At 40.0% G+C, this 18,593-nt stretch overlaps 1 protein-coding gene across 1 annotated transcript in view; it reads left to right on the forward strand.

The window, feature by feature from the left end:
* SUGT1 (SGT1 homolog, MIS12 kinetochore complex assembly cochaperone) overlaps positions 1 to 18,593 on the forward strand; it is an 88,813-nt gene that overhangs the window by 68,403 nt on the left and 1,817 nt on the right. Inside the window, exons 11-12 of the mRNA XM_018560475.1 lie at positions 9,509 to 9,596; positions 13,807 to 13,988. Coding sequence (XP_018415977.1) covers positions 9,509 to 9,596; positions 13,807 to 13,988 — 270 coding nt within the window. The remainder of the gene's footprint in view (positions 1 to 9,508; positions 9,597 to 13,806; positions 13,989 to 18,593) is intronic.

An 18,593-nucleotide genomic window follows, 5' to 3' on the forward strand; every position in this document is an offset into this window, starting at 1 on the left:
CCCAGGCGGCATTTTTTTTTCTGCTCGCGCGCGCCCCCTAGCTGGCACGCACGGGCAGAAAAGACCAGACCAATGCAAACACACGTTACCGGGTGTTTCACATATAGACGATCGGCGGCTACATAGCCCGCCGATCGTCTATATGTGCTCGTTTTTTTGATAACATGCTGATTTCCCTCTGGGCTGTGAATGCAGAAGTGATGTGTATTACATCACTTCTGCATTCACCTGTCAGTCATCTGGCTGCTATAGCCAGAGAAATAAAGCTGATGAAGCAGATCTCTGCTTCATCAGCTTCTTTTGGGGTCCACAGGTGATATTAGGGGTCCTAGAGACCCCTAATATCTCCATAAAGAGGACCTGTCAGTGTGCCTTTGCTATTATATAGGGGGTTGTTATCCCCCTATATAATAGCAATAACAATAAGTGCAAAAAAAAATATATAAATAAAAAAAAAGAAAAGTAACACATAAAAAAATAAAATAAAATAAAAGCCACATATAAAAAAAGGGGAAAAAACCCCCCCAAAATGTTTAACTCCCCCACCCCCACGTTTACGCGCCTATAAACGTAAATACGCGTCCGGTGCCCCAGCGCGCAAAAATTACAATTGCGCTACACATGTTACATATCGCCGCGAACGTCGCAGTGAGAGCAATCATTTTAGGGCCATCAATCACTGATAACACTAAACTGATGAGCGGTAACAGCTTTTAAAGCGTCGCCTATGGCCAATTTTGGGTATTATCGTTTTTTGAGGTTTCGCGCGCGCACGCAATTTTAAGGCTTGACATGTTTAGTGTCTTTTTACCCGACGTGACCCCATCTTTTATATTTTACCAAAAAATTGGGTAATAATAAATGTTTTATCATTTAATATAGGGGAAACTGTTTTTTTTTTTAAATTTCGGTAATTTTTCCTTAATATAGTAAAAAAATAAAACCCCCAGTGGTGAATAAATACCACCAAAAGAAAGCTCTATCTGTCCCCAAAAAAGGGTATAAAATTCATTTCAGTACAGCGTTGCATGACGGAATAAATGTCAGTCAAAGTACCGCAGCTCTGAATACTGAAAAATGGCCTGGATGGGAAGGGGGGTTTAACACCGCGGATGTCAACTGGTTAAGTGTATAGGACACTTCTTGGAAATCCAAAGTGAAGTAAATTGAGATAGAGGAAGCCCCATGGAAGGAGTGCAGAGCATGAAAAATAGAGTAGAAATAGGACAGAGGCTTCTGTAGAGTAGTAGTTTCCAATTGATATTATAGCGTAAATAATTGTAGTAGAAGAGAGATCTTTGTACTGAAATTTGGAGAGGTTGCTAGATGCCCAAAAGAATCTACAACCTATACTTTGTCTATGGAGTCTATTATCTACTCAAAAAACTATATAAATTCATACAAAACATATTCAAAAAGGTATATAGCGGCACACTATCACATTCTCGATTCAATAATGTTTTTGAATATGTTGAAAATAATTTATAAAGTATTTTGAGTAGTAAGTAATTATGTATTTATATTAGATTGGCCACCCCTAGGTCCCCAGAAGAAGTGCATAAGCGAAACGCGTTGGGACAAAATCCTTGAAAATAGGGATGTCCGATGCCACTTTTTCAGGCCCAAGTACAAGTATAAGTACTTCCCCTCATGTACTTGCCGATACCAATTACCGATACTTTTTCTTAAAGGGACAAGTGACTTTAAATGATCCATAGTACAACTACATGTTCTGTACTATGGATCATGATTTAACCCATTCATTTTAGCAGAGGAGAATTGTAACTCTATTGCTGGAGTGTAGTGGAGGTATGTGCTGTGTGTGTATATATAAGCACAAGCTTCGGCGCTGGGCATCGGGGCATTTTGACAAGTACAAGAATGCCTTGTATCGGGCCCGATTCCGATGCTGGTATCGGGACATCCCTACTTGAAAACGTAAGCCAGAGAAATATTGTTGGACTGATCATATATTGAGAAGGATAAAGATGAATTACGGACAATATTCATGGTTTCCTACTATGGTATTTGTATGTACTCTGGCTGCTCAACAAGGAAGCAAGGGATTTTGATTTTGTTAGGGTTTTAATCTGTATGTCAACAACTGTTCTACAACTTTGTGTACTCTGAATAAATTATATGTATTTTATAAACTTACGCAATGGTGTGTGCCTCTTTAAACCCCAAGTTCTATATTTTGTGTAATTATTGAATACTAAGAGGGGGTGAGGTGATTTTCAGATTGCACATGTTTGGGGCTATATGTTGTGAATTACAGTACACAGGAAGATACATGGGCAGTGAAATTCTGGCGAGATCAAAAGGTATTATTCTGTACGTGCAGAAAATGTAATTAGACTTAAAGTGACACTAAACTCAGAAGTTAAAGCTTAAGAATGCATTCAAGTGCCTGAACTATTAACAGTACCGGACCTTATTTGTGTGTCACTCGGCTGTAGATCCTAAAATCATCTCTGAAATGGTGCTGACACTCTCCTTCCTTCAGGAAGGTGGCTGCTTTTGTTCCCCATGGTCCCTGTGTGTGTTGTAAAGTAGTCACCGCTCCAAGCTCGCTCCCTGACAGCTCCACCCTTGATGAAATATTTTGAAGGAGAGAATGAAAATTTATTTCCGACAGATTTACCTTGTAGCCCCTGGGCTGTCAGCTGAGCGCCACTGCTTTAAGTGATAATGATAGTTGAATAAAACAAGAGAATGGCATGTGTGGGTGATGCTTTATTTACAAGTAAATGGTTGGCTTTCTATGATTTATTATGGTAATTTTTGTGTCAATTTTGTTGCTGTCTATTGATTTATTTATATCTTAGCAGAGCAAATAATTTAGCAGGTAGCACTTATCATGTCTTTCTTTTATAGCTCAGTTTTGCTGTCCCTCTCTCCAGTTGATTTTTGAACAAATTTCCATAATATGCAACAGCTGGTGTAATCGGAGGACTGATTTACATCACGCAGTTTGCATTTTTCCCCTGTTTTTTTTGTTCCTTCATTTAAAGTCCCCCGTCATGTACTACCTTCCAGGCTTATCAGCTCTCACTGAGGGAAGGAGGTGTTCAACCGTTTTCCCTCCTTCTGCTCATCACCTGAGGCATAAGCTTACAATGCAGTGGGTCCCAGTGAGTTCAAGGATGGCAGACATCTCACCAATTGTCATTCTTGGTGAGACAGAGAGAGCTAAAAGAGATGCTGGTTTACATCAACCAGAAATGGGGGAAATATGGATAGATTTAATCAAAATGACTTTTGGGGACCTTAACACATTCTTGCAATAGGCTGCCACTAATGCAGTTAATGCTTGTGTCAGCAAATGGACAAAAATATAATAAGAACGTTTATATGTGATATTTTTAGTTACATACACACACAATGTAATGCTAATGTTTTATAAATGATGTTATTTTTAATAGAGTACATGCCATGCCGGTTCATTACAGGTGCACACTCTTAAACACAACTCAGGTAGTTGATTGATCTTATTTCAGAGTAAAATCCATAGACATGTATGTCCGTAGGGCTTTTATTGAAAGTTATGGGAGTTTTACTGAAGATGTGCAATACTAGCACAAGTGAATTGCAGATTGGTGTTCTTTTAACTCTGATAATGGTTATTCGACAAGATGCTGACAGCATTTGTTCTACAAAGAAGAGCTCCTGGCAGAATAAAACTTCACCCTTGCAGTGGGGCTACCCCGCACTGCGAGGGTTAAGTACTCGTTTTGGTCTAGGGTATAAATTATAAAAAGATATACTCCCTGATGACCCACCTGGTTGCTAAATCAGTCCCCGCAACCTCTTTCCCTCTCCGCTCAGGTGCCCTAAGGATCCGTGAGTCGTCATGTCTAAGGACCTGTTCACACCACATCCAGATCATCTCCAGACCAGATTGTTTCAGGGCCCAAAATGCATCCTAATGTATCCCTACGCTATTTCTGGCCTCTGTTCACACCAGCGCATTCAGTTCCAGACCAGAAAATACTGCTCGTCTCATTTTGTCTGCTCTGGAATGCATGAAAACATCAAAAGCGCATGCACACGCACTGGAAAGCACCTGAAAGCCCATTTTAAGCTAAATTTAAAACAAAATAAAAACAGCTCTGGTCCGGAAAATGGTGTGAACCTGTCCTAATACAGTGTCTTATATGTAAGGACACTGAGTGACATTCTGCCACCTGAGTGGAGGAGGAGAAAGGCTGCCGCGACCAGTCTAGCAGTCAGGTGTTTCCGAGGATCGGATGACTATATCTTTCTTATTTTACCCCCTAGACCAAAATGAGTACTTAACCCTTGCAGTGGGGCCCTGCAAGGGTCATGTTTTATTCTGCACGAGGTTGTTTTTTAAAGAGCAATATGACCATACACGCAATAGGTTGGACTTGATGGACTTATGTCTTTATTCAACCTCAAATACTATGTAACTATGTAACCACACTGTAACTCAAATTGTTTATTTTGGTATTTTACAAAGTAATTTGAAGCCATGTGAGAGTATCTAAAATATGAAAAGTGTGACAATGAACACAAAACAAATGTAAAAACACAAGTGAATGTTACAAATGCTCAGGTAGGTGTGAATAGGACATATCAGATGGTGCCTTTTTTTTTTTTTTTTTTTCCAGGGCAAGCCCTTTTGCTGGTTAACCAATTTCACCCTTTCTATAATATGAGCCAATTTGATTTGCTGCAGTAATGAAGATTTACAGTGAAAAAATGGTTTCTTGTTGAAGCAAGTAGAGGTTTGGAATTGCAATTTCTTGATAAATTCCAGACTGAGTGAAGGTGATGTCTTTATTTACACAGGAATCCCCACGTGAACGTGTGGCACATACAAGCAGCTTTAGTAATATTCAAGCTAGTCTGAAATGCTGGAACTGCTAAAGATTACCTGCAGCTGAGTGGATGGGATATGTTTGCTTTCGTAAAGGGCAGAATTCAGTGCAGACTGGTTCTTTCTAGGTGCCTGTGTCAGTACTGCTGCGTACAATAGTCTGCTTGTTAAAGGGCCTGTACGGCTCACTAGGACATAGTGGTCATAGGAAGCAATCCTGTTTATATCCCTTTCACAGTTCTTGATGCAAGAACAGGAAACTAGTTCTTCTAAATGTTTGCAAGGCAGAGCTCAATTGTGCACACCCTATGTTTTAATCTGCACATCTTTCCATTTTGGAATTTGTAAAGGAGAGCTGGTGCTAATGGAAGCCTAAACTGACAAACCTTTCATCAGAAGTCTGTAATAAAATGAGAAAGATGATGCAGCCTTGGGCATCATGCACACTCAAGTCTAAATAAACACATTTCCTTCATTTTTGTTTTCCAGCATACCAACATTCCATAGTGCAGACCACAGAAAACCATAGAGCCCTGTGACTAGTAATTCACAGGCACAGAGCAAGCATTGTAATGTATGTAGAGTACCATATCCCCTCCCATTGATGTTGTATGGTAACGCTACATCAGGGAGCCGTTGATGTGTGAAAACATACTGCTCTTGCCCTTAGGGTTTGTTCACACTGGATGCGGTGTCATTCATTATTCTATTGTAGAGTATTGTAACGTGTTGGCCATCAATTAATGCTCCAAACTTTCTGCAATATTCTACATTTGAAAAAGATAATATGTTGTTTTCAAAAGGGCTGCATGTTGCGAAAAGTACTCATATCTACATTTTATTTTCATTTCACTGGACCATCAAAAAACAAGCCAACACAAATGTTAAGTGCCAGTTAAGCATAGCAGGACAAGTGCTTTGCTGTTAACATAACTCAATGACATCTGTAGCAAAGGTTTTTATTGTTTGTCTTTTAGTGAGGATTCGTTTTAAATTTGGAAACACTACTAAATCTTTCTAACAAACCTCTGCTTCACCTACAGCTCATCTGCATTTGCCCCACAGTCTTGTACACAAGGGCAATATACTGTATGTGGCACCCTTGTGTCGCTTTAACAGTTAGCCGCAGAGTGGTCTCCAGGTCCCGAGACATCCTTTCTTTTTGAGTATGCATATGGATGGGGCGAAGTTAATCTGAAATGTCACCTTTTGGTACTGTGCTCTGCTTGCGGCCCTCTATGGCAAGTCAACAATCCTATTTTTATACTTACCATGAAATAGATTTTTTGAAATTCATTAAAGGACACGGGGCCCAAAATCAACCCCCCCATGTTTGGGATTTACTCCGATTTACTGCTTTTCTAAAAACTGAAGCATACTGGGAGTGGGAGGATTTATACCTGACTGGTCAACAACAGGTTCATAGTAGGTTTAGAAATCCGGTTTGATTCACCCTCTCCGATTATCTCTGTTACCATTGTCACTTGGACAGAAAGTTATAAAAAAAATCTAAAATTTGTAACCAGGACAAGAAGTGATGGCAAATCTTCCTGAGGTGACTCCTGTTCCAAGATGGACAAAATGGGGCTGACTGGCTTCATAGATGAAAAATCCAACAACATGTGTACCCCTACAGACGAAATAGAGCACAACTCCATGAACCATAATATAATATAGGGATTATTATACAGGATTTATATAGCGCCAACAGTTTGCACAGCGCTTTACAATATGAGGAGGACATTAGAGTTACAATACAAGTCAAGACAAAATGGTTAAAGAGGGCCCTGTCCGTGAGAACTTACAATCTAAAAGGGAGGGGATCATGCAGAATCAATGATGTCCATCAAAAATTGTGCTCAAGTATGTAGAATGCCCCTAGACATGATCAGGAATTGCACAAAGTGCACTAATTGTAGATAGTTCTGAATCTATCCATAAACCACAATGTCTTGGATCTCCGATTGCAGTAGCAGCCAGTCACCACAGGTATCCAAGTATATAATCTAAGAGATGTTTCACACTACTTTGAGAAGCAAACACTTGAGTACTGCCTGCTTGAACCATGTTAGTCAATACAGTTCCCAGTGTGGCTTGACAAATCAAATGCCAGAGCATTATGCCCCTAATCAGACAAGATGTCAGGCTGCATTAAGCTAATTAAACATTACTAAACCACTTATTTACAAGTAATAAGTATTTTACCAACCCTAAAGTGGTGCTGCGATTGGGCATTGAAGCCTATTTATTAGCATGGTAGCCAAGGAACCAGCATTCTCAAGAGCAAAGCTTGGTGATGCATCCTCCATTATTCTCTCATGACCCTTGACTTCTTTAATGCACCCTCAGCTCTAGTTTGGCATGGTAATCACAGATAATTATAGAAGTGATGACTGTCACTTTAATGCCTTTCCCTGCCACAGACATTATGGCATATGGGGAAACAGAGGTGCTTGCAGCTTGCCAGGCCAGTATAAATTACATTGGCTGCCTTCTGCCTTTTGCTGTGAGCTCCTGGTCGCTTTAGCAACCATAAACCTATGATAAGGGTCCCGTAGACTCTTCTGAGTAAATGAATAGGTGATCACAACCAAGCATGAAAAATGTAGTCTGTAGAGATCTGTGTTAATAAACGCTGGAGCTGCAGGGGAGCAGATCGAGGACCAAAGGGAAATATTAGGGGTCTGTTTAGTATGTAATAAATAAATGCTGGTGTGCATTGTGCACATAGATTGCAGTGTGATGTTAAGCATTGCAGAGCTTGATTTAATCTTTCTTTTTTCACTTTCTAAAATAACATCCATTCAACTATATGCCGCCACCATTTTTTTTTTTTTTTAAAGGCATGACTTAAAATTTACAAAAATGTGTTATTAGTTCACTCAATATAGTTTTGTATTTTAGATTTAGTAGGGGTTATATAAGTTATGCTGGTTTTCTGTGTGCTACTAATAATTTATAAATGATAAACATTTATGCAATTATAATGGGACTTGCAAAATCAGTAGCACCATTTTTTATGTTATTGATCCTGCACATTCAGAAAATGTATTATTATTATACAGGATTTATACTGTATAGCGCCAACAGTTTGTGCAGCGCTTTACAATATAAGGAAGACATTACAATCACAATTCAAGACAAGATGGTAAGGAGGGCCCTGCACGTGAGGGCTTACAATCTAAAAGATTGTATGTATGGTTTGAGGGGTGTATTTTACAATCTCTGAAAGCTGTAAGTAAAACCATTCTAGTGCAGAGGTGGAAAGCAGAGTCTGTCAGCAAAAGTCTATGCCCAGGTTCACACCTAGTGTATTGTTTTTGTGCGTTCATGCACGTTTGTTCTCCGTGTTTGCACATCCCCATTGATTTTAATAGATTCCATTACGCATGACAAACGTGGAAAAGTAGTGCATGTAGCAAAATCTGCGACATGCGTTCTAAGTTTTTCACTTCTGCATTTTTTGTGCATTTTAAATTGCGCAAACGCAGAGGAGGGATGTGCGTACTCCTGGCCTCATTTGGGGTGCCATTAAGTAATTTTTTGCGAACATGCTTCAAAATGCAAATTTTTTTCCCCCCGTGTTTTGACGTTCGTTTCCACAACGCTTAGGTGTAAACCGAGCCTTAAACAAGCTGCTGTCTGGCGTTCCCCCATTTCTAGGTGTACAGTGTTCAGGCTAACAGGATTGGGTTCCCCCTTTTCTGTTAAGGCGCACTTCCATAGTGCTGTGAGTGCCCCTTGTGCGTTTCAGCATTAAGCATCTCATTCCCAGGTTTGCAAGGCTTCCACCTGGTCTTCACAATTCTACTAGGTGGATGTTTCTGCCTCATTTGATATCAGCTTGAGTTGTAAGGTCCTTCAAATGCTTCTTTGAGCTGTAGGCAGTCCCCAGTTTTTGTTATGTTGGGCCTGTGTCCACACCTCAATTAGACTGCTTTTAGTCGGTGTCCCTCAACGGATTCAAATGAAAATAGGATATTTGTATTCACTATAACATCCTTTGTCCATTCAGGGACACAGCTCCCAGCATGTTTTGTTTACTACAATGCTGTCAGTAATGCTTTTCTAGAAAACTGAGGCATGCTGGTAGTAGGGGTTACACCCGGGGCTGGCCTACATGTTTTCTTATTTGCAGGTGTCCAATCCTCTTGTAGATGGGAGTAGAACCCCAAGGTTACACGACTTCTTGTATACTCCAAGAAAAGGATTTTCGTACAAACATTCTATTTTTACAGTTGTCCCAGATATCCATAAATGTAAACCAGTGGACTGATTTTCTCTTTACCTTTGCAGCAAATAAAGGTTGATACTTGTAACAAAATCATAGAGGGAACAAAGGGGGAGGACTCAGAAAAACGTTGCACTTTATGGAGAAAAGCGAGCCAGAAAAATGCATGCAATTTTATTGTACACTAGTTTTGGTACTAGAGATGATGATTTAAGTAGAAGGTAATGGCTTAATTGTTTACCATTGGCTATTGAGGGTTTTCCTGTTTATGTGGTATATTATGTGATATTTATGTGCTCTAACATATGAGTAAAACTTAATACAAACTTCTTCTTGGTTTCATGTGACCCAACCACTACTCATTTCCTCTAGTCTTATATGTTCACCTCCCTTATGTAATGGAATGCTGTTTCAATACGTATTTGTACTTTTAGATTGAGATCAAAATGAAGAAGACAGAAGCTGTTCGATGGGATAAACTAGAGGGTCAAGCAGATTATCAATTAAAACATTTCACACCAGGTATGTATGATATTTCCACGCAGTATTTTAAGTGATCATAGACACAGACAACCTTATCCATCAGACATTGGGGGACAAGTCAGTTGTGAATGATAGTGCACTTACAGCATGCATTTTGCAGCCGTTGTTTATCCAAGGCCTGCTGTTGTCTGGCCCCCTAAATATAGTCCAGTAATCAGGAGCCAGAATATATCTATGATGATTTTAAAGCCTGACCGGCAAGTGTGAGGCCAAAAGAATGGAGGGGGCCTAGCTACTGTTACATGTGCAGAGATGCTCTGCTGCTTCCAGTTATAGAATTATCTGCTTAAGGTACAGTACTGATTGCTTTGTCACATTTGTCAAAGGGGATTGATCTGACTGCCTTTTACTGTAGGACAGTGTGGCACTGACTCACTTTTTTGTGGCACTGACTTGCAGTTCACGTGGTGAAAAGGAAGTGGAAATGGACCAATTTTTAGTTAGTGTGGTAGCTCAAAGTCTGTTGCAAGCTGCTACGTATAGGGTAGAGGTGGGGGCCCGGAGGTCCCTGCACTTATCTGTATATTATGCTTTGCTTCAAAACTGAACTATTCTGATCAGGCAGAGGTTAGCGTCGGGTCTTGCCATTAAGCCTCCCCCACAAATGCCTACTTGCCTGTCAATATATTAGGCAGTCTCACTGGTCAGTATGAGTTCGGAGGGAGGGTTAATAACTCTTCAGCATATTGAGGAAGTGCTAAAGTTTATCCAGATTTGAATGGCCTGACATTCCAGCAAAGCAGAGGATACTGAAAGCTGCTGCAGATATGTGCAGGGACATCCAATTTCCGTAGTTTGAAAGCAATAGGGTCTCTTTACGTTAACATGCATTTTGCATTGATGCATTATATGTGCAGATTACAATTATCTTTATTGTTATTGTATTATGCCATGATGTTCTGTGTTGCTGAACAAATCAAGGGCTGCAAACAAAAGTAAATATTGGAGATAGTACAAATCCATAGGAAAAAAAAAAAGAAGACATTGTGAGATGACCTAAAAATGGCATTGCATAGCAAGATATACTAAAAAAAGGACTTTGCGCGCAAATAGAGAAACTGATTTTGCAAGTGTAACATCTGTTCTATATGATGTATTGCATTATGCTTAACCCTTTCGCTGCCAAGCCCTCCGGAACATTTTTCAAATCAGCTGGCCAAGCCATTTTTGAATTTTCTGCAATTTTTTCCTATTGATTTGATTTTCAACTGCTGCGTTGCTAGCGTTTGTAAAAGACCCCCCAAACCATATATTTTCTGAAAGTGCAGGCCCGGTAGAATAAAAAGATGGTGATACTAAATTTGTAGGCCCTGCGATAATTGCGCAAATGTTTCTCAAATTAATATTAAACCGATAAAAATACACAATTCAATTGTTAAAACACACCAAAATCAGTATCCGTGCACAAAAGTTTTTACTTTTAGCGAAATGCACTTTTGGGCAGGCAATAACTTCCTTTTGTGAGATTGCCTTAATTTTAAGTCTCATAGGTTCTGTTTAAATTACACACACTTTGACCTTAAATAGCTAAAGCTGGCTTCCAGCTAAACACTAAAATACATATACTATATATGAGAGCTGTTTTACCTGCAAAAGGATTTGTATTTATCCAATCATTCCGGAGATATACACAGCCCTTATAAACAGCACTTACAGCCTGGTGAGCTGGCATTTTCCCCCTACTGCAGGGGGATGAGCAACAGACTGATTAAGTCTTCTCTCTGTGCTCTCCTCCTCTCAGCATGTCTGCAAGCACATGTAGACTGCAGGACACTTGATTGACTACTATTGCTGTCCTTCCCTCTTCCAGTCTAAGGCTGGGCACACACCTTACAACCATCGCAAGACTTTTGTCTTGCGATGGTTGTAAGGTACTTAAAAAAATGTACGATCTGCCTATCTTGCATAGGCAGATCATACTTGCAATGATCGCAAGCCATGCCCCCTGAGGGGCGGGCTTCCGATGACCGCAATGCCGAACGGGCAGTGTGCGCTCACCGGCCCGTACGGCTGTTATCGTACGGACATGCCACAAACCCGCCGAACATCGTACGATGCTCGGCGGGTTTTCGAACATGTCCGTATTTTTTACATTTATTGCATTCATTGTTTTTTTTTAAATATTTGCTTGAAGTTAAGATATAAGAACATATTCGCTTTCTTTGGCTGAGCAGAAAGCAGGCACGGAACTGGAACTAAAGCACCTTTAAATTGGTGCTTTTTTGAGACTTGCTGTATCTGCTTTCTAGAAAGAAAACAAAAACAAATCTCGTACCCTAAGGGCTAGTTCACACCATAACTGCATTGCAGCTGCATCTGGTGTGAACTAGGCTTAAGCTACTATAGCTTGTATCCATTAGCAGCATTATAGGGAGATCTTAGGAGATACATTAAAAGAACACCATCATGAAAGTGTTTATATTCCAGTAACTTTGTGGTTAATATATTGAATTTTAGTATTCAGCATATAAATTCCTTTTTTTTTTGTTTGCCATGCCTTTATTATTTATTTATACTTTTAAATACAGATGAAACAAAAGTGACAGTTTAAATTGTATATCTATTACCTATCCTTATTATTATTATTATTATTATTTAGAACCCCTGTCAGGTTTTACTGCTACCTGGGGCTCTGTTAGAGAGCTTTCTTCAGACTGGAAGTGAGGGAAAATCTGTGATGGGGAAACAATAAAAAAAATTCTGACAGTGGTACTAGCATTTCCCTACTAATGTTCTGATACTGTTGGATAGATTTTCCCTCACTTCCTGTACTGGGGCAACCTTTTTACCAGACAGGAAGTTAAATCATCTTCCCAATGAAGCGTCCAACAGCATTAAAACCTGATCTGAGTTCTAATCCTTACCCATTGTATCCAAAACTAAAACAAATCTGTTGGCTATAGATACACTTTAAATCGAACACTGTTGCTGCATTTGTTTGTAGCACCCCTGGCAGCCCCAACCCTGTCACTGCCACTTTTACAGAGCTAATTGGTCTGCAAGTGCAGAAAAGTATAAATAGAAACATGAGGAAAAGGAGTTCAAATCCTGGACTACTATATTCACTTGTATTACTATACAGTCATCAGAATATAATGTTGTCTTTGGAATGGAATGACAGTGATTCCCTTCCTTAGTGGAAAGGACTTGGTAAAACAACCCACTTATTAGTACACATTCAGGGCATTGTAGAACAATAGCTGCATCCTAGGTGTACAAGTAAAAGGCTTATACCTATATTACGGAGCCTGATTTAGCTTTAATAAATTGCTACCTTGTATACAGTACTAAGGCTGGCAAAACTAGGGTAGCGTACACACATTGTTCTATCATTCAGGTATTTCAATTGCTTATTTACTTGTCAGTATAATGAAAGTCTATAAATATGGTGCTCAGCATAAATAGCACTGTAAGTGCTAACATAACTAAGTATTTTGATATCCATCTAGCACATTGATAAGTTTATTCTTCAAAGTGGCCGCTAGCTTTTACTAAAACATAATTTCTTTTTCGCTCATTAAGGGACGTAGGATTCAGTTATTTAGAGACTACTGAGTTACACTGCCCTCTTCCATTGGCCAGCCAAGTATAAGCCCTCAAACTCCCATTATGCTTCAGTTTTCTGTTCGTGTCCTAGGAGGATGGATTTTTTCCTCAGTCAAGACTTCCATCTATATACTGCTGGAGTTTGCTTTTTATGCATCTCTCCAGATCGGTGTGTCCTCAGCAATGTCTTTGGAGGCCTAACCCAGACCCCACTTGAATAAAGATTCCAGACCTTTGTATACATTGTCAGTTAGCCACAGAAGTGCTTTCTAGGTTCAGAGCTGTGGTCCAGTCTCTGAAGACTCCGAGTCTCATTGTTTTCATCTGGCCATAGAAAATCTGCAGATAATCCATAGGTGTATGGTCTTCTTACAGGACTGTGCTTACAGCTTTGAATTGCTGTCCAATCACCTGAAGGTAGCTGCATAATCCATTGGTTTAAGAATTAACTCCCTGTGTTCTGTGATGTAAGCCTAGAAATTGATTTGACTGGTATGACAAAAATGCTATTTTATACAAGGAAAACATAATGGTGCTTGATATGAAATGGGCTTAATGACAGTAAAAACTGCTTATTTACATCCCTGCCTGTCATGGGTTTGCAGTGCAGTATTCTGATGAATCAGCTGTCTTATGTTCCCAGATTCTTTGCACAAATACCCAACATCATCTCACCATACCAAGAATTGGGACAAGTTGGTTGGTGAAATCAAGGAGGAGGAGAAAAATGAAAATCTTGAGGGAGATGCTGCACTGAACAAACTATTCCAGCAGATTTATTCAGATGGCACTGATGAAGTAAAGCGTGCCATGAACAAGTCATTTGTAAGTATTAAAAGCATCTGCACACCTTCCCCAACTTCATTATAATGCGGTTTTAATATGAAATAAATGCTTTGCATGTGTCCAGAACTGAAGATCTACAATTATATCTTAAGTATCTCTATTCATCTGTTAATGAAACCCAGTTTTAGCTACTTGCTGGGTTTGCCTTTGCTGAACTGCAGCTTTTCAGTTCAACTCTCTCTATTTCCTCCTATAGTTGCCATTTATTGTCCAGCACGAGTCTTGGTGTTGCAGCTAAATTGTCTATATATTTTTGTGGAAAATCGGCACATATAGCACAATTGCCTTATATGGTCTAAAAGACATTGATGGCTTAATGGGCTTAGTAACATCACGTCGGGGAGATCTTGTAGCCAGATATCTAGTCACATCGAGGTGTTGTATGTATGGGCATAAGACCTGTTTAGGGTTTATTGTACCTACTTGTGCTAAACAGTTTCAAAGGTATCGTAGGGGAACATGGAACAGTGCCTGTGTATAAAAAGCTCTGAGAAAATATGGAGGTGCTGTTGTTGACCTCTTACACTGGTACTGGCTTCTTTGCTCTGTCAGAATGCCAGCTCCAGTATGTTGGATGCATTGGAAGACCTCAAGAATAGCAGAGCACTATTGTGCTTGTCACACGTTACCAGTTTTATATCAAACATTTTTGGAACGTCCACAAAGGTAATCAGCCCCCCCCCCCTTGTTTGCCATTTTTTTTAATAGTGAGCATATACTGTATATGTTTGGCTTGCATTCTTGTAATCATGGAATATGACTCTTTAACCCCTTCGTGACTGACGACGTACAGTGTACGTCGCCAGCATCGGGGCTGTTTAAACAGACTCCCGGCGACTTTTGCCGCCGGGAGTCTGTTTAAACTTGTAGAGCCGACTGTCGGCTTTACAACAGAAGCGATCCTGGCGACTTGCCTGTCGCCAGATCGCTTCTGCGTCCCGAAGAAGGGGCCGCCCCCCCGCCGGACACCCCCGCCGTGCTTCCCGGGCTCCGATGAATTGTAGCAGTGCAGCACTTGCTGATCACTCCCTGGATTGGAGTTATATGTGCAGTTAGCTGATCAATGAAACCATCTGTATTTCTCTTAATACAGGTCTCTTAAAAATATATCTTAACCACTTGCTGACCGGGGGGTTGACACCCCCTGCCTGTTGAGGCCGTTTTTCAGTATTCAGCGCTGCTGTACTTTGACATTTATTCCGTCATGCAAAGCTGTACTGAAATTAATTTTATACTATTTTATAGGGACAGATAGAGCTTTCTGTTGGTGGTATATAATCACCACTGCGGTTTTTATTTTTTACTATATAATGAAAAAAGTACCGAAAATTTGGAAAAACAAACCTGTTTTCCCTACGTTTATGTCATAAAACAATTATTATTACCTACATTTTTGGAAAATATAAGACGCAGTCACGTCGGGTAAATACCATGTCACATGTCAAGTTTTAAAATTGCGTGCGCCCACAAAATCGCAAAAAACTACCATGCCTAAAATTGGCCATAGGCGACGCTTTAAAAGCTTTTACCGCTCATCAGTTTGGTGTTATCGGTGATTGATGGCCCTAGAATGATTGCTCTCACTGCGACGTTTGCGGCGATATGTAACGCGTGGCTTAATCGTTTTTGCACATAGGCATACCTGACACATATTTATGTCTATAAGTGTGTGTGCTGGAGGTGGGGGACTTAAAACTTTTTTGGGTGTTTTTTTTTTAAAATGAGACTTAAATTTTTTTTTTTTCCACTTAACTTGATTGCTAAAAAGCCCCCTATGTTATAGCTAGAAAACAAAGACAGGTCCTCTTAATGGGGACCTCAGGGGTCTCCAAGACCCATAATGTCACCTAGGGACCCCCAAAGAAACCCATGAAGCAGAGATCTGCTTTATCAGCTTCTTCTCTGGCTCTCAGCCAGATAAATGACAGCTAAAGGCGGAAATTATGTAATAGACATCGCTTCCGACTTTAGAGAGAGGAGGGGGAGAGATCAGCGGTGGGGGAAATGCTGATCTCTCTTCCTTCTCTCTACGAGCAGTCACTGAGGCGGTGTTCTCGGTCCCAGGCACCGCAGAGGGAGGGGGCGCCACCGCCAAGTGACTCGTCTGTGCACAAAAACTCGTGTGCAGAAAAAATGACCGCAGATGTTCTGGACTGCTGATTCTAGATTTGGAATCAAAGGCCTGGAGAGCGGTTCAATAATGAATGTCTGCAGCAACACTCAAGCAAAGTGGGGGTTTCTTGCAGGTTTGAGGCTGCATTTCTGCACATGGAGTTGGAGATTTGGTCAGAATTAATGGTCTCCTCAACGCAGAAAAGTGCAGGCAGATGCTTATCCATCATGCGATACCATCAGTCCTGTCTGACTGATGATTGGTCCCAAATTCATTCTGCAGCAGGACAATGGCCCCAAACATACAGCCAAAATCATAAAGAATTCTCTTTAGTGAAAAGAACAAGGAGTCCTTGAAGAAATGGTATCACCCCCAGAGAGCCCCAATTTCACCATTATTGAGTCAGTCTGAGATGACATGAAGAGACAGTCTAAAGAAGGAATGTGGTTAGTTCTCCTACATGCTTGGAACCACCTACCACTGAGTTCCTTAAGCTGCGTGTGCAAGGGTACCTAGGAGAATGAATGCTGTTTTAAAGGTAAAAGATGGACATACTACATTTTTATTTCACTTCTTTTTTTCTGTTTTATATAATTTGTAGGTTGCTAATTGTAAAATAAGAACTATTTATTGTGTTGTTTATGAAGTCATCCTTACTTTACAGCATTTCTTTGTCACTGTATCAGGAGCCATTATATCCTGCATATGTAAATCCTAAAAACATGTCATGCCTGAGGTACCAAAGGACTAGAGTTGTTAAACCGTGATTTAAGCAGTGCTTCAACCCACTGGCAGCTAAATCAGTTGGGGCCAATATAAGCTATAGGCTACAGCTGGTGACTATGCATCTACTACATGGTAGTTTTTCTAACCAGTGAGACAGCTGCCCTATTTAGATTCAGAGCTACTTGTCCATTTATGTGCAGGGATGAATGTTTCCCCCACTACCAGCCTTAGCTCTGTAATGTATCCCAGTTAGATTTACTATGCTGGTTGTGAATTTATGGCTTTATTTTTCAACGGTCTTCCATTCATTTAATTTCTCTTCTTTATTGTTAAATCCATTGGTAGAGATCTATTTCATTAAAAACAAAATAATAATGTAAAATTCTGTGTCATGCTCATAAAATGGATTGCAATGACTTTTTGTTCTTGAAATACTGTTTTTCCCAGGACTGCAACTGCATCAGCTTTGGGATTGAAAAATGACTGATGCAGAAAAGAAAATTAACATAATCTTTTTGTGCAATAAAATCCGGCTAGCTCTGTTTAATGAAAATCGAATGTGACTAATAACATTTAAAAGAACTTCCATTTTAGCAGCGTGAAGTTAGATGTCTGAAATTTAGTAAGAGAAAAGCACCTTTTGTATGAAGTGTAAAGATTATTCACAATGCATGCATTGCTCGCCTGGTAATGCAATTACTGATGTATGAGCCAGCCCTGCTCCATTTCTACTTTGAATGTGCTGAGGAAAATATTTTGGTGCTGTTCAGGTGACATGACAGGCATTCGTTGTATCAGTACCCATAAATAACTCAAGTCTGCTTTGTACCCTCATTGCCTAACGTATGCGATCTGCTGAGAAAAATGTTTCATATATGTACATGACTACCACCGCTCCAAGCTATGTTTGGCTCCTGCTGGAATGTCACATGACCACGGTAAGGCAGCATGAAATGTGTTCAGGCAGCGCTATTGGTTGTCAGCAACCATGTAATCCTCTCAGGCCACCTCCACCAATGTTAAGTGGTCTTGCATATTATTATTATGCAGGATTTATATTGCAGTTTGTGCAGCGCTTTACAATATAAGAAAGACATTACAATACATGAGAGCTTACAATCTTGGGGTTGAAGTCTAAATTAAGTAAATATTTCAAGACTTGATGCATTTTTTTAAACAAACATTGACACAATAGACTCAATGGGGGGAATTTATTAAATGAATTGCGTCAGTTTTAGCCTCTAGATCCATTTTTTTATGTGCAAATCTGTCTTTTAACATGTGCCCCTGTTTTGACCTGAGCTTGCACTACTTTTTCAATTGCTTCTTCAAGAAGAAACAGTTAAGCTTTTTGCCTGTAGTTACAAGTCTTCTTTCCTGGAGTCTATTAAACCTCATCTATGAACAACATTACACTAGCATCATAAATCTGGCGCAAAGTGAGTCAAATATATCCCGTGCAGGTTCGAACACTCGCCAATTGCTATGATAAATTCCCCCCATTGTGTCTTGCAAACTACCAAATGTAGCTCTGTACTGTTAAGTAGAAATTCTTCATGTGGTTACTGGTTTTTGTACTTATGAGGGTAGACACCTAAGACGAGAAGAAAATGGGGGTGGGGTATTGTCAATGGATGGTTTATAGTGAGAACTGGCAATCCTGGCACAAGACTCAACACTACTAAAACCCCTCACCAGTGAGTGTGCGTAAGTGCCCACCACTGATGGATGGACAAAAGTTAGAG

The sequence above is a fragment of the Nanorana parkeri genome, unplaced genomic scaffold (assembly GCF_000935625.1).
Source record: "Nanorana parkeri isolate BGI_ZX_2015 unplaced genomic scaffold, ASM93562v1 scaffold457, whole genome shotgun sequence".
In the NCBI taxonomy this organism is placed as follows: Eukaryota; Metazoa; Chordata; class Amphibia; order Anura; family Dicroglossidae; genus Nanorana; species Nanorana parkeri.